The 16,132-nt window shown below is 47.5% G+C and overlaps 1 protein-coding gene across 3 annotated transcripts in view; it reads left to right on the forward strand.

Moving 5' to 3' along the window:
• Nucleotides 1–16,132, forward strand: part of LOC135549770 (PHD finger protein 14-like) — a 136,657-nt gene that overhangs the window by 47,977 nt on the left and 72,548 nt on the right. For 2 of the 3 annotated variants that reach the window (XM_064980046.1, XM_064980048.1), the window contains exons 15-16: nucleotides 73–204; nucleotides 10,876–11,038. In XM_064980046.1, the coding sequence (XP_064836118.1) occupies nucleotides 73–204; nucleotides 10,876–11,038 (295 nt within the window). The remainder of the gene's footprint in view (nucleotides 1–72; nucleotides 205–10,875; nucleotides 11,039–16,132) is intronic. The other variant, XM_064980047.1, reaches the window with a different exon arrangement.

Here is a 16,132-nt window from a genome sequence, read left to right on the forward strand (position 1 = left end):
TACAAGGCATTACATTACATATAAGGCCTTATATGCTGATGTATGTATGTGTGTGTGTGTGTTCCTGTTTAGCTGTGGGATCTGTAAGAAGAACCAAGACCAGCATCTCCTGCTGATGTGTGACACTTGCAAGCTCTACTACCACCTGGGCTGTCTGGAGCCTCCGCTGACACGCATGCCCAAGAAGACCAAGAACAGCTACTGGTGAGAGAGGCAGGGAGACAGACGGACAGAAGCAGACGCACACACACAGGCGGACAGACAGACACGCGCGCACGCACGCGCAGGCAAGCGGACAGACGCGCGCACGCGGAGAGACGCGCGGGCGGGCGCGCGCACGCGGAGAGACGCGCGGGGGGGCGCGCGCACGCGGAGAGACGCGCGGGCGGGCGCGCGCACGCGGAGAGACGCGGGGTGGGCGCGCGCACGCGGAGAGACGCGCGGGCGGGCGCGCGCGCGCGCAGGCAGGCGGAGAGACGCGCGGGCGGACGCACGCGCAGGCGGATGGGAAAGAAAGAGCAGAGAGAGATGGGAAAGAAAGAGCAGAGAGAGAGATGGGAAAGAAAGAGCAGAGAGAGATGGGAAAGAAAGAGCAGAGAGAGAAAGAGCAGAGAGAGAGATGGGAAAGAGAGCAGAGAGAGAGATGGGAAAGAAAGAGCAGAGAGAGAGATGGGAAAGAAAGAGCAGAGAGAGATGAGCGAGAGAGAAAGAGATGGGAAAGAAAGAGCGAGAGAGAAAGAGATGGGAAAGAAAGAGCGAGAGAGAAAGAGATGGGAAAGAAAGAGATGGGAAAGAAAGAGTGAGCGAGCGAGAGAGATGGGAAAAAGAGAAGAGAGAGATGAGAAAGAAAGAGCGAGCGAGCGAGAGAGATGGGAAAGAAAGAGCGAGCGAGAGAGATGGGAAAGAAAGAGCGAGCGAGAGAGATGGGAAAGAAAGAGCGAGCGAGCGAGAGAGATGGGAAAAAGAGAAGAGAGAGATGGGAAAGAAAGAGCGAGCGAGAGAGATGGGAAAGAAAGAGCGAGCGAGCGAGATAAGAAAGAGCGAGCGAGAGAGATGGGAAAAAGAGAAGAGAGAGATGAGAAAGAAAGAGCGAGCGAGCGAGAGAGATGAGAAAGAAAGAGCGAGCGAGCGAGAGAGATGGGAAAGAAAGAGCGAGCGAGCGAGATGGGAAAGAAAGAGCGAGCGAGCGAGCGAGAGAGATGGGAAAGAAAGAGCGAGCGAGCGAGCGAGAGAGATGGGAAAGAAAGAGCGAGCGAGCGAGAGAGATGGGAAAAAGAGAAGAGAGAGATGAGAAAGAAAGAGCGAGCGAGATGAGAAAGAAAGAGCGAGCGAGAGAGATGAAAGAGCGAGCGAGCGAGATGAGAAAGAAAGAGCGAGCGAGCGAGCGAGATGGGAAAGAAAGAGCGAGCGAGCGAGAGAGATGGGAAAGAAAGAGCGAGCGAGCGAGCAAGAGAGATGGGAAAGAAAGAGCAGAGAGAGAGATGGGAAAGAAAGAGCAGAGAGAGAGATGGGAAAGAAAGAGCAGAGAGAGAGATGGGAAAGAAAGAGCAGAGAGAGAAAGAGCAGAGAGAGAGATGGGAAAGAGAGCAGAGAGAGAGATGGGAAAGAAAGAGCAGAGAGAGATGGGAAAGAGATAGAGATGGGAAAGAAAGAGCGAGAGAGAAAGAGATGGGAAAGAAAGAGATGGGAAAGAAAGAGCGAGCGAGAGAGATGGGAAAAAGAGAAGAGAGAGATGAGAAAGAAAGAGCGAGCGAGCGAGATGGGAAAGAAAGAGCGAGCGAGCGAGAGAGATGGGAAAGAAAGAGCGAGCGAGAGAGAGAGATGGGAAAGAAAGAAGCGGCGAGAGAGATGGGAAAGAAAGAGCGAGCGAGCGAGAGATGGGAAAGAAAGAAGCGGCGAGAGAGATGGGAAAGAAAGAGCGGCGAGAGATGGGAAAGAAAGAGCGAGCGGCGAGAGAGATGGGAAAAAGAGAAGAGAGAGATGAGAAAGAAAGAGCGGCGGCGAGATGGGAAAGAAAGAGCGAGCGGCGAGAGAGATGGGAAAGAAAGAAGCGGCGAGCGAGAGAGATGGGAAAGAAAGAGCGGCGGCGAGAGAGATGGGAAAGAAAGAAGCGAGCGAGAGAGATGGGAAAGAAAGAGCGGCGAGAGAGATGGGAAAGAAAGAAGCGGCGGCGAGAGATGGGAAAAAAGAAGAGAGAGATGAGAAAGAAAGAAGCGGCGAGCGAGAGAGATGAGAAAGAAAGAAGCGGCGAGCGAGAGAGATGAGAAAGAAAGAAGCGGCGGCGAGAGAGATGGGAAAGAAAGAGCGAGCGAGCGAGAGATGGGAAAGAAAGAGCGGCGAGATGGGAAAAAGAGAAGAGAGAGATGGGAAAGAAAGAGCGGCGAGAGAGATGGGAAAGAAAGAGCGGCGAGAGAGATGGGAAAGAAAGAAGCGGCGGCGAGATGGGAAAAAGAGAAGAGAGAGATGGGAAAGAAAGAGCGGCGAGAGAGATGGGAAAGAAAGAAGCGGCGAGCGAGCGAGAGATGAGAAAGAAAGAGCGAGCGAGCGAGATGGGAAAGAAAGAGCGAGCGAGCGAGATGGGAAAGAAAGAGCGAGCGAGCGGCGAGATGGGAAAGAAAGAAGCGGCGGCGGCGAGATGGGAAAGAAAGAGCGAGCGAGAGAGATGGGAAAGAAAGAGCGAGCGAGAGAGATGGGAAAGAAAGAGCGAGCGAGCGAGAGAGATGGGAAAGAAAGAGCGAGCGAGCGAGAGAGATGGGAAAGAAAGAGCGAGCGAGATGGGAAAGAAAGAGCGAGCGAGATGGGAAAGAAAGAGCGAGCGAGCGAGCGAGATGGGAAAGAAAGAGCGAGCGAGCGAGAGAGATGGGAAAGAAAGAGCGAGCGAGATGGGAAAGAAAGAGCGAGCGAGCGAGAGAGATGGGAAAGAGCAAGATATATGGGAAAGTGGGAAAGAGAGAGGGATAGATGGGAAAGCGAGAGAGAGAGATGAGATGGGAAAGAGAGAGAGAGAGAGATGGGAAAGAAAGAGAGAGATGAGTTGGGAAAGAGAGTGAGAGAGAGATGGGAAAGAAAGAGAGAGATGAGATGGGAAAGAGAGAGCAGAGAGAGATGGGAAGGAGAGAGATGGGAAAGAAAGAGAGAGATGAGATGGGAAAGAGAGAGCAGAGAGAGATGGGAAGGAGAGAGATGGGAAAGAGATGGGAAAGAAAGAGAGAGATGAGATGGGAAAGAGAGCAGAGAGAGATGGGAAAGAGAGAGATGGGAAAGATGAGAGATGAGATGGGAAAGAAAGAGCAGAGAGATGGGAAAGAAAGAGCAGAGAGATGGGAAAGAAAGAGCAGGGAGATGGGAAAGAAAGAGAGACAGATGGGAAAGAAAGAGAGAGAGATGGGAAAGAAAGAGAGAGAGATGGGAAAGAAAGAGCAGAGAGAGATGGGAAAGAGAGAGAGATGGGAAAGAAAGAGCAGAGAGGGAGATGGGAATGAAAGAGCGAGAGAGAGAGAGATGGGAAAGAGCAAGATATATGGGAAAGAGAGAGGGATAGATGGGAAAGCGAGAGAGAGAGAGAGATGAGATGGGAAAGAGAGAGAGAGAGAGATGGGAAAGAGAGAGCAGAGATGAGATGGGAAAGAGAGAGCAGAGATGAGATGGGAAAGAGAGAGCAGAGAGAGATGGGAAAGAGAGAGATGGGAAAGAAAGAGCAGAGAGAGATGAGATGGGAAAGAAAGAGAGATGAGATGGGAAAGAAAGAGGAGAGAGAGATGGGAAAGAAAGAGGAGAGAGAGATGGGAAAGAAAGAGGAGAGAGATGGGAAAGAAAGAGGAGAGAGAGATGGGAAAGAAAGAGGAGAGAGAGATGGGAAAGAAAGAGAGATGGGAAAGAAAGAGAGATGGGAAAGAAAGAGAGATGGGAAAGAAAGAGAGATGAGATTGGGAAAGAAAGAGAGATGAGATTGGAAAGAAAGAGAGATGGGAAAGAACAGAGATGGGAAATAAAGAGCAGAGAGATGGGAAAGAAAGAGCAGAGATAGAGATGGGAAAGAGATAGAGATGGGAAAGAGAGAGAGATGGGAAAGAAAGAGCAGAGAGGGAGATGGGAATGAAAGAGCGAGAGAGAGAGAGATGGGAAAGAGCAAGATATATGGGAAAGTGGGAAAGAGAGAGGGATAGATGGGAAAGCGAGAGAGAGAGAGAGATGAGATGGGAAAGAGAGAGAGAGAGAGAGAGAGAGAGATGGGAAAGAAAGAGAGAGATGAGATGGGAAAGAGAGAGCAGAGAGAGATGGGAAAGAGAGAGATGGGAAAGAAAGAGAGATGAGATGGGAAAGAGAGAGCAGAGAGAGATGGGAAAGAAAGAGAGATGAGATGGGAAAGAAAGAGCAGAGAGAGATGGGAAAGAAAGAGAGATGAGATGGGAAAGAAAGAGCAGAGAGAGATGAGATGGGAAAGAAAGAAAGAGAGATGAGATGGGAAAGAAAGAAAGAGAGAGAGATGAGATGGGAAAGAAAGAGAGATGAGATGGGAAAGAAAGAGAGATGAGATGGGAAAGAAAGAGGAGAGAGAGATGGGAAAGAAAGAGAGATGAGATTGGAAAGAAAGAGAGATGGGAAAGAACAGAGATGGGAAAGAAAGAGCAGAGAGAGAGAGATGAGATGGGAAAGTGGGAAAGAAAGAGGGAGAGATGGGAAGATCGAGAGAGAGAGATGGAAAAGTGGGAAAGAGAGAGAGAGATGGGAAAGAGAGAGAGAGATGGGAAAGAGAGAGAGAGAGAGATGAGATGGGAAAGTGGGAAAGAAAGAGGGAGAGATGGGAAGATCGAGAGAGAGAGATGGAAAAGTGGGAAAGAGAGAGAGAGATGGGAAAGAGAGAGAGAGATGGGAAAGAGAGAGAGAGATGGGAAAGAGAGAGAGAGAGATGGGAAAGAAAGAGAGCGAGATGAGATGGGAAAGAGAGAGAGAGATGAGATGGGAAAGAGAGAGATGAGATGGGAAAGAGAGAGATGAGATGGGAAAGAGAGAGATGAGATGGGAAAGAGAGAGAGAGAGAGAGAGGGATGGCAGAGAGAGAGATGAAAGAGATGAGTGATAAGAGAGATGATGAGGGGGAGATTAGAAAGAGAGAGATTAGAAAGAGAGAGATTGGAAAGAGAGAGATTGGAAAGAGAGAGATTGGAAAGAGGGAGCGAGGGACTGAGAGTGTGGTTGATGAGGAAGAAAGCGAGGGACTGGGGAGGTAGATGGGGAGTGAATGGTGAATGGGTGCCAGAGCACTCGATGGTACAAGAGTTTACAAAACCAAATATTGTACCAAGTGCTGTCCATAGTACACACATCTGTTATAACATTATTATAACATTGTATAAAAACATGTTATTTAAGCAATAAGACATCAAACCTGGGGATTATCGTGTGATAACTCATGACTAAGATAACTCATGTTCTTAGACCCGAGACGAAGCAAATGGCCGGGAACAGCCCTTAGTCAGGAGTTATCATACGATTGTAACGGCGTTCTTTTGTTGTTGAAGAAGAGTCGGACCGAAATGCAGCGTGTATGTTACTCATGTTTATTAGAGAAGACAAAACGAATGGACTAACACGAATAACTTGAATAAATACAAAAAAACAACAAACAGAACGAAACCTAATACAGCCTGACTGGTGCTACCTACACAGAGACAGGAACAATCACCCACGAAATGCAAAGCGAAAACCAGGCTACCTAAATACGGTTCCCAATCAGCGACAACGAGAAGCACCTGACTCTGATTGAGAACCGCCTCAGGCAGCCAACCTAATAAACACACACACACACACCCCTAATCAACTACAATCCCAAACACTACAAACCCCAATACAAAAATACAATACATAATAACCCCATGTCACACCCTGGTCTGACTAACTAATAAACTAAAACACACAATACTAAGACCAAGGCGTGATAGAACCCCCCTAAGGTGTGGACTCCCGAACGCACCTCAAAACATTAGGGAGGGTCCGGGTGGGCGTCTGTCCATGGTGGCGGTTCCGGCTCCGGACGTGGACCCCACTTCATACATGTCATTGTTCCTCCCCTTCGCGTCCATGGATAATCCACCCTAACCACCGACCATGGCCGAATAGTCCTCACCCAGAACCCTACATAATAGAGGAGCAGCTCGTGACTGAGGGGCAGCTCGTGACTGAGGGGCAGCTCGTGACTGAGGGGCAGCTCGTGACTGAGGGGCAGCTCGGGACTGAGGGACAGCTCGGGACTGAGGGACAGCTCGGGACTGAGGGGCAGCTCGGAACTGAGGGGCAGCTCGGGACTGAGGAGCAGCTCAGCACTGAGAGGCAGCCCAGCACTGAGAGGCAGCCCAGTACTGAGAAAAAGCCCAGTACTGAGATGAAGCCCAGCCAGGAAGTTGAATCCGGCAGATCCTGGCTGGCTGGCGGATCCTGGCCGACTGGCAGATCCTGGCCGACTGGCAGATCCTGGCTGACTGGCGGATCCTGGCCGACTGGCGGATCCTGGCTGACTAGCAGATCTGGCAGATCCTGGCTGACTGGCGGATCCTGGCTGACAGGCAGATCTGACAGATCCTGGCTGACTGGAGGATCCTGGCTGACTAGCAGATCTGGCAGATCCTGGCGGATCCTGGCTGACTGGCAGATCTGGAAGAGTCTGGTCGACTGGCAGATCTGGAAGAGTCTGGCTGACTGGCAGATCTGGAAGAGTCTGGCTGACTGGCAGATCTGGCTGACTGGCAGATCTGGAAGAGTCTGGCTGACTGGCAGATCTGGAAGAGTCTGGCTGACTGGCAGATCTGGAAGAGTCTGGCTGACTGGCAGATCTGGAAGAGTCTGGCTGACTGGCAGATCTGGAAGAGTCTGGCTGACTGGCAGATCTGGAAGAGTCTGGCTGACTGGAAGAGTCTGGCTGACTGGCAGATCTGGAAGAGTCTGGCTGACTGGCAGATCTGGAAGAGTCTGGCTGACTGGCAGATCTGGAAGAGTCTGGCTGACTGGCAGATCTGGAAGAGTCTGGCTGACTGGCAGATCTGGAAGAGTCTGGCTGACTGGCAGATCTGGAAGAGTCTGGCTGACTGGCAGATCTGGAAGAGTCTGGCTGACTGGCAGATCTGGAAGAGTCTGGCTGACTGGCAGATCTGGAAGAGTCTGGCTGACTGGCAGATCTGGAAGAGTCTGGCTGACTGGCAGATCTGGAAGAGTCTGGCTGACTGGCAGATCTGGAAGAGTCTGGCTGACTGGCAGATCTGGAAGAGTCTGGCTGACTGGCAGATCTGGAAGAGTCTGGCTGACTGGCAGATCTGGCTGCTCCATGCTGACTGACGGCTCTGGCTGCTCCATGCTGACTGGCGGCTCTGGCTGCTCCATACTGACTGACAGCTCTGGCGGCTTCATGGAGACTGGCAGCTCTATGCAGACTGGCAACTCCATGCAGACTGGCAGCTCTGGCTGCTCCATGCAGACTAGCTGCTCCATGCAGACTAGCAGCTCAGGCTGATCTATGCAAACTGACAGCTCTGGCTGCTCAAGGTAGACTGGCAGCTCAGGCTGCTCTATGCAAACTGACAGCTCTGGCTGCTCAATGTAGACTGACAGCTCAGGCTGCTCTATACAAACTGACAGCTCTGGCTGCTCAATGTAGACTGGCTGCTCTATACAAACAGGAGGCTCCGGCAGCGCTGTAGAGGAGGAAGGCTCTAAAACCGCTGAACAGACGGGAGACTCCGACAGCGCAGGAGAGGGAGAAAGCGCTGGCTGCGCTGAACAGGCGAGACGCACTGTAGGCCTGATGCGTGGTGCTGGCACTGGTGGTATTGGGCCGAGGACACGCACAGGAAGCCTAGTGCGGGGAGCTGCTACTGGAGGGCTGGGGTGTGGAGGTGGTTCTAGATAAAGGACAGGCACAGGAAGCCTGGTGTGAGGAGCTACTACCTGAGGACTGGTGTGTGAAGGTGGCACAGGATGGACTGGACCGTGAAGGTGTACTGGAGAGCCTGAATGCAGGACTGGCACAGGATGTGCAAGGCTAGGCAGGTACTCAGGAGGCTTAGTGCATGAGGCTGGCACACTTTCCACCAGCCGACTAACACGCACCTCAGGACTAGTATGGCGTGCTGACCCAGGTGCCATCAAATCCCCGACACGCTCCGTCGGCCGAATATTATATCTAAAGCACCAAACTAGCAACTCCCTCATTAAACTCTCCTCCAATTTTCCCATTAACTCCTTCACAGTCTCTGCTTCGCTCACCTCCAACACTGGTTCTGACCTCCTCCTTGGCTCTTCACAATAAACAGGGAGAGTTGACTCAGGTCTGTCTCCTGACTCAGCCACTCCCCCTGATAGCCCCCCCCCCAAAAAAAATTTTGGGGCTGCTTTTCGGGCTTCCATCCACATTGCCGTGCTGCCTCCTCATATTTGCGCCTCTCCGCTTTAGCCGCTTCTAATTCCTCCTTGGGGAGGCGATATTCACCAGGCTGAGCCCAGGGTCCTTCTCCGTCCAGTTCCTCCTCCCATGTCCAATTCTCCAAATGGTGTAGCCTCTCCCACTGAAGCTGCTTCTGTTGTTTCTCGTGTAGCTCCTGTTTGCGCTGCTCCTGCCTGTAGACACGCTGCTCCTGTTTACTCTTCGCCTGCTGCGCTTTAGGGCGGCTACACTCTTCTGGTTTAGCCCAGGGTCCTCTTCCGTCCAGGATTTCCTCCCATGTCCAGAAATCCTTAAAACGAGGCTCCTCTTTGCGCGGCTCCTCTTTGCGCTGCACCTGCCTGTTGACACGCTGCTCGGTCTGTGTTTGGTGGGTGATTCTGTAACGGCGTTCTTTTGTTGTTGAAGAAGAGTCGGACCGAAATGCAGCGTGTATGTTACTCATGTTTATTAGAGAAGACAAAACGAACGGACTAACACGAATAACTTGAATAAATACAAAAAAACAACAAACAGAACGAAACCTAATACAGCCTGACTGGTGCTACCTACACAGAGACAGGAACAATCACCCACGAAATGCAAAGCGAAAACCAGGCTACCTAAATACAGTTCCCAATCAGCGACAACGAGAAGCACCTGACTCTGATTGAGAACCGCCTCAGGCAGCCAACCTAATAAACACACACACACACCCCTAATCAACTACAATCCCAAACACTACAAACCCCAATACAAAAATACAATACATAATAACCCCATGTCACACCCTGGTCTGACTAACTAATAAACTAAAACACACAATACTAAGACCAAGGCGTGACAACGATATTCTCTGGGTTTGAGGGCCTTATTGCTTTTATAAAACAGTTGCCAAAATATTTATACAAATATTAATAGAATGTTTTCATTAAAAACATTATTTTAACAGCGGGCTGGTCGTTAGTTATTTTCTTATGTTTTGACGCAGTTGTTAATTCTAATCATTCTATTCTTTGGACATTGCTATGCTAACCAAATCATTGGCATTGGCATGTAGCTAGCTAGCAGAGATTCAATGATGATGAGAACCTCAATAAATAATGATTTAATGAATATCCAATAGGCCGCGCTGCGCTGGTTAATAAATGAATGGAATTCTGGAGTGTTCAGTTTCCATGGTGAATTAGTTGGCTTCATTCTTGGGCTACCTAGCCTACTGGCATGGGAGAGATAGCGTTTGTAAAATGATACATTGGACCTCGGACTGCGGGACAGTTGAATTATGAGATTAACACGTCATGGTATTTTGCGTGAGTAAATGTCCCGCATATCATCCAATCAGCATCGAGGATCCAAACAAACCGTTTTATAATGACTTGGAGTAGAAGATACATTAGTGTCCACAATTGATTTATTTGTAATAAGTGTGACATTTCAGAATACTCAATGGCAGTACATTTATCAGATGGAGAATGCAGAGATGGTGGAAATGTCCCACTTCACACAGAAGAGGTAGATGTCCTTATCTGGATAGATAAATAGACGAGCTCTTTTGTGTATCTGTCTCAATAGTTTCAGTAGTATTCCGTCTCTGTCACTTAGTGAGTTACTTCCACAGTTAGTCATCTCCCTTTTTACTTCCTATTCTAAGTTAAGGAGGATGGGGGATTTGTGTGTGTGCGTGTGCGATTACGTGGGTGTGCGTATGTACATGGGTGTGCTCACATTTAAGATATGTGTTGTTTGTTTTTGTGGCACCTCAACCTGCACGTTGTCCATGCCTGTGACTGGGAGTAAATCATTTAAACCATGAATTAGAGAGCACGGCTGCGTTCTGCTCCGGAGGGCAGAAATTACAAAGTGTTTGGATGGATATCATTTTGTGGAGCCGAGGCCAAGTCATACCTAATTACCACGATCTGCACCCCACGAAAGAGGCAGAAAGAAAGGTGCAGACAGGGCTTCTCAGTAGGAACTAGAAACACACAGAGGATCCGATCCACAAGTTCGCTTTGCCTTAACCTATAATACTGGTGTGTTCTCATTTGTAAGACTGGCAGAAACATATGTCACAGTCGTATGCTTTGCCTGGGTCAGCATAAACCCCTGTCCTCAAATCCAGGGGCAGACCTCCAGGCTCAGATTTCAATACTTTGGGAAAACAACATTTTTTTTCGAACCAAGCAAATATTATTTTCATAGATTTCAACAAAGACAGACATTACAGACCAACGCCTTAGTGTTTTGTTTGTTTTCTCCAACATAATCAGCAACATCTAGATCCTGTTTGTCAGACATTGATAGTAAGAGAGAAAGGTATCTGAAACCGGTTTTCCATGCTCAAGATGTTCATAGATTAGTCAAATCAATACCCCTGCATAGAGGAGAGGACACTGTCTGGACCGTGAAAGATCATCCCTCTCTCTACCTCTGCCACTCTACTTCTACCTCCCTCTTCTCAGGCAATGTTCAGAGTGTGACCAGGCCAGTAGCGATGATGCTGACATCGCCATGGAGACGCTGCCCGACGGTACCAAGAGGTCTCGGAGACAGATTAAAGGACCAATCAAATTCATCCCTCAGGAGATGTCCCCGGAGCCCAAGAAACGAGATGTGAGGGGCACGGTGTGTATTAACACCCTTTTCATTTATTTATGTACAGTGCCTTCAGAAACTTGACTTTTTCCACGTGTTGCGTTACAAAGTGGGATTAAAATGGATTTAATTGCAATTTTCTGTCAGCATTATACACAAAAAACTGTCAAAGTGAAAGAAAAATTCTACATTTTAAATGTATTATTGGAATATAAAACGCTGATATATTTGGATTGGATATGTATTCAACCCACTGAGTCAATACATGTTAGAATGACATTTGGCAGCGATTGCAGTTGTGAGTCTTATAGAGCTTTGCAAACCTGGACTGTATGACATTTGCCCATCATTCTTTTTCAAATTCTTCAAGCTCTGTCAAGTTGGTTGTTGATCACTGCTAAACATCCATTTTCAAGTATTGCCATAGATTTTCAAGCTGATTTAAGTAAAAACTGTAACTAGGCCACTCAGGAACATTCAATGTCTTCTTGGTAAGTAACTTTAGTGTATATTTCGGGCTTGTATTTTAGGTTATTGTCCTGCTGTGGATTTGTCTCCCAGTGTCTGTTGGAAAGCAGACTGAACCAGGTTTTCCTCTGGGACTTTGCCTGGGCTTAGCTAGATTCTTTTTCTTTTTATCCTAAAACTCCCTATTCCTTGCCGATGACAAGCACACCCAAAACATGGTACTTGGTGATTTGTTGTTGGATTTGCCTCAAACATAATGCTTTTTCAGGACAAAAAGTACATTTTTTTGCCACATTTCTTGCAGTATAACTTTATTATCTTGTTGCAAGCAGGATATATGTTTTGGAATATTTTTATTCTGTACAGGCTTCCTTTTCAGTCTGTCATTTAGGTTAGTATTGTGGAGTAACTACAATATTGTTGAGCCATCCTCAGTTTTCTCCTATCACAGCCATTTAAATCTGTAACTGGTTTAAAATCATCATTGGCCTTGTGGTGAAATCCCAGAGCGGATTCCTTCCTCTCCGTCAACTGAGTTAGGAAGGACGCCTGTATCTTTGTATTGATTGGATGTATTGATACACCATCCAAAGTGTAATTAATAACTTCACCATGTTCAAAGGGATATTCAAACATTTTTTACCCATCTACCAATAGGTGCCATTCTTTGCGAGGCATTGAATCTGTGTTTGAAATTCACTGCTCGACTTATGTATGTGTGAGGTACAGAGATGGGGTAGTTGTTCAAAAATGTTAAACACCATTATTCCACACACAAATTAGTCCATGCAAATTATCTGACTTGTTAAGCACATTTTTGCTCCTGAAGGTAATTAGGCTTGCCATAACAAAAGGCTTGAATACTTATTGACTCAAGATATTTCAGCTTTTAATTTTTATTCATTTAGAAAAATCAACATTAGCATTGGCTCGTGAAACTACCTCTAACTTCCTTCATACTGCAAAATGGGTTTTGCAGGCCTCCACTTTGCTCTTTTTGGGGTCAATTGTGTTGATATTTCTGGGGTAGCCTTTTGAATTGTCCTGCCATCTACTGTATAATCCAGAATGTATCTCCCAGGTTTGGAGAAACAGACAGTAATCCGTCAACCTATACCGGGGGTTAAAGTACTCCATCATAGGTATGAGTCCAGCCTCAATGACGTTTGTAGTCTAGCCTTTCTTTGTCCTGTCTGACCCGTCACCAGATATACCAGGCCAGACTCGCGGGACTAATGGCGGATCCAACCAGAGCAGTATAAAGAGTGTATATGTGAAGAACTTGGCTCGACAACAGATATACCAGGCCAGACTCGCGGGACTAATGGCGGATCCAACCAGAGCAGTATAAAGAGTGTATATGTGAAGAACTTGGCTCGACAACAGATATACCAGGCCAGACTCGCGGGAATAATGGCGGATCCAACCAGAGCAGTATAAAGAGTGTATATGTGAATAACTTTGCTCGACCCCGGGTCGTCAGTGTTCTACAAGACTGTGATTGCCCTCAAAACTAAAACCTAATGCTAAAACTGAGCTTCATATTCTGTACGTCCGACCCCAGTGATGTCTGTAATCCAGCCCCTCTCTGTCTGTCCCGTAACCAGGAGCTGAGCTCTCTTCTCTTTTTTCCCAGCCCAACAGATATACCAGGCAGATTAACAGAGCCCAACAGATATACAAGGCTAGATTAACAGAGCCCAACAGATATACCAGGCCAGATTAACAGAGCCCAGCAGATATACCAGGCCAGATTAACAGAGCCCGACAGATATACCAGGCCAGACTAACAGAGCCCGACAGATATACCAGGCCAGACTAAAAGAGCCCGACAGATATACCAGGCCGGACTAACAGAGCCCGACAGATATACCAGGCCGGACTAACAGAGCACAACAGATATACCAGGCCGGACTAACAGAGCCCGACAGATATACCAGGCCAGACTAACAGAGCCCGACAGATATACCAGGCCAGACTAAAAGAGCCCGACAGATATACCAGGCCGAACTAACAGAGCCCGACAGATATACCAGGCCGGACTAACAGAGCACAACAGATATACCAGGCCGGACTAACAGAGCCCAACAGATATACCAGGCCAGATTAACAGAGCCCAACAGATATACCAGGCCGGACTAACAGAGCCCGACAGATATACCAGGCCGGACTAACAGAGCCCGACAGATATACCAGGCCGGACTAACAGAGCCCGACAGATATACCAGGCCGGACTAACAGAGCCCGACAGATATACCAGGCCGGACTAACAGAGCCCGACAGATATACCAGGCCGGACTAACAGAGCCCGACAGATATACCAGACCAGACTAAAAGAGCCCGACAGATATACCAGGCCGGACTAACAGAGCCCGACAGATATACCAGGCCGGACTAACAGAGCCTGACAGATATACCAGGCCGGACTAACAGGACTAGGTCACGCTGCTGTACTAAACAGGATTGCTGGTAGACATTCCAGGAAACGAGAGGGGGTGGATCCAAATACATACTTCCTCTGGTGTTCAGTCCCAAACACCCCCCCCCCCCGCTGGCTCGTTGGTTCAGGTCCGCCTGAACTTCTTCCAATCTACAGAGGATTGGGATGAGTGATTCATGTAAAATGAAGTTTGAATATTAACAAAGGGGGAAATCTAACATCTCCTTGTTGTTCTTGACGCTAGCAAGCAAGCAAGTGACAGAGCCGGGTTGTGTGTTTCTTAAAAAGGAAGACTACATATTTAAACAGATTGTGAAAACAATTCCATCTGTCGCCTTTGGCTCCTCCTCCACCACTCAGCAGATGGAACACTTATCATTATAAATGCTAACTGCTAGATGGTAGAACCACTGCCAGTTGGCTCCTTCACTTCAGCTCTCCCTACCTCCCTCCATCTCGCCCTTCCTCGCTCCCTTCGAAGCCACTTCTCCTGCCTGCGGCGTTCGTACGGGTGGGGCCCAGAGTATGAGTTTGTTTAACTATTTGCTCTCTATACTGGTTGACTCCAATAAGGTAATCTATGAAAGGCTAGGGAAAGATCAACACAAATCCAATGCAGAATTCAGTGCAATGCAGACTAACATAAAACGTTATTAAAATAAGATATAAGGTAAAATGTGCACACACACACACGTACACACACAGCGTACCTACTCAGCATACTTAATCAGGGTCTCTGCTCAGGTGAGGAAATATTAACTGGGGGCAGTTTGTACGACTCTGAGCTAAATCAATCTTTTAATTAAGTACATCATTGCATCTTTAACAGCCATGAATCATTTCACAGCACCATGCAGGATTAGAGAAGGTAACGGAGCGGAGGACCCAGTGGTAACTAGATGTAGTAACTTAATTCTCATCATCATTCTCACTAGACTAATGGCATATGTTCATACAGGATGTTCCTGTGTAATCATGGAGGGGTGTTAGAGCAGGGCCATGCTTCATCACCACCCCATTACACACACTGTCACACAGAAGATTCTAGAAGAAGAAGCAATGATTACCAAACCTTTGAAAATGCAGGATGGTTTTGGTCTGGAATGATTCGTTTTGGAGATATAGGCCTGAAAATGTGAGATATTGTCAGTAGATTATATTACAAGAAGCAAAGACCAAGCTTCCTTAAAAATGCAGTATAGTGTGGGCCGGAACTGATGGTTCTGAGATGTAATGATTCAATGAGTGTTGAAAAGACAAGAGTATATGGCGAAAAACGAATGGAAAATAAAAGGGTCCATAAAATGTATATAGGTTCAGAACTTTTGTGAAACAGCACAGTTAAAAATATATGACAAAATAGAAATGGTCTTCAGAGATGGAGGGGTTGATGGTAGATGAAAGATGGGATAAAAAAATAAAAATAAATAATAACTTTGTAAAATACATTGTGTCCGTCAAATGTATATATTATGTATCAGCTGGAAGTAGAAGCCTAACTGGTGTTGTCCATTAGTTTACTCCAATTAGGGAAGGGGTGGTAGGGTTTGGGGGTAATAGTAAAGGAAAATATATTTAAAGATTTGTGTGTGTAATAAATAAATAAAAAAATACAAAAATATATATACACTGTTCAAAAAAATAAAGGGAACACTTAAACAACACAATATAACTCCAAGTCAATCACACTTCTGTGAAATCAAACTGTCCACTTAGGAAGCAACACTGATTGACAATAAATTTCACGTGCTGTTGTGCAAATGGAATAGACAACAGGTGGAAATTCTAGGCAATTAGCAAGACACCCCCAATAAAGGAGTGGTTCTGCAGGTGGTGACCACAGACCAGTTCCTATGCTTCCTGGCTGATGTTTTGGTCACTTTTGAATGCTGGTGGTGCTTTCACTCTAGTGGTAGCATGAGACAGAGTCTACAACCCACACAAGTGGCTCAGGTAGTGCAGCTCATCCAGGATGGCACATCAATGCGAGCTGTGGCAAGAAGGTTGGCTGTGTCTGTCAGCGTAGTGTCCAGAGCATGGAGGCGCTAACAGGAGACAGGCCAGTACATCAGGAGACGTGGAGGAGGCCGTAGGAGGGCAACAACCCAACTGCAGGACCGCTACCTCCGTTTTTGTACAAGGAGGAGCAGGAGGAGCACTGCCAAAGCCCTGCAAAATGACCTCCAGCAGGCCACAAATGTGCATGTGTTTGCTCA

Source organism: Oncorhynchus masou, chromosome 12 (assembly GCF_036934945.1).
Source record: "Oncorhynchus masou masou isolate Uvic2021 chromosome 12, UVic_Omas_1.1, whole genome shotgun sequence".
Taxonomy (NCBI): domain Eukaryota; kingdom Metazoa; phylum Chordata; class Actinopteri; order Salmoniformes; family Salmonidae; genus Oncorhynchus; species Oncorhynchus masou.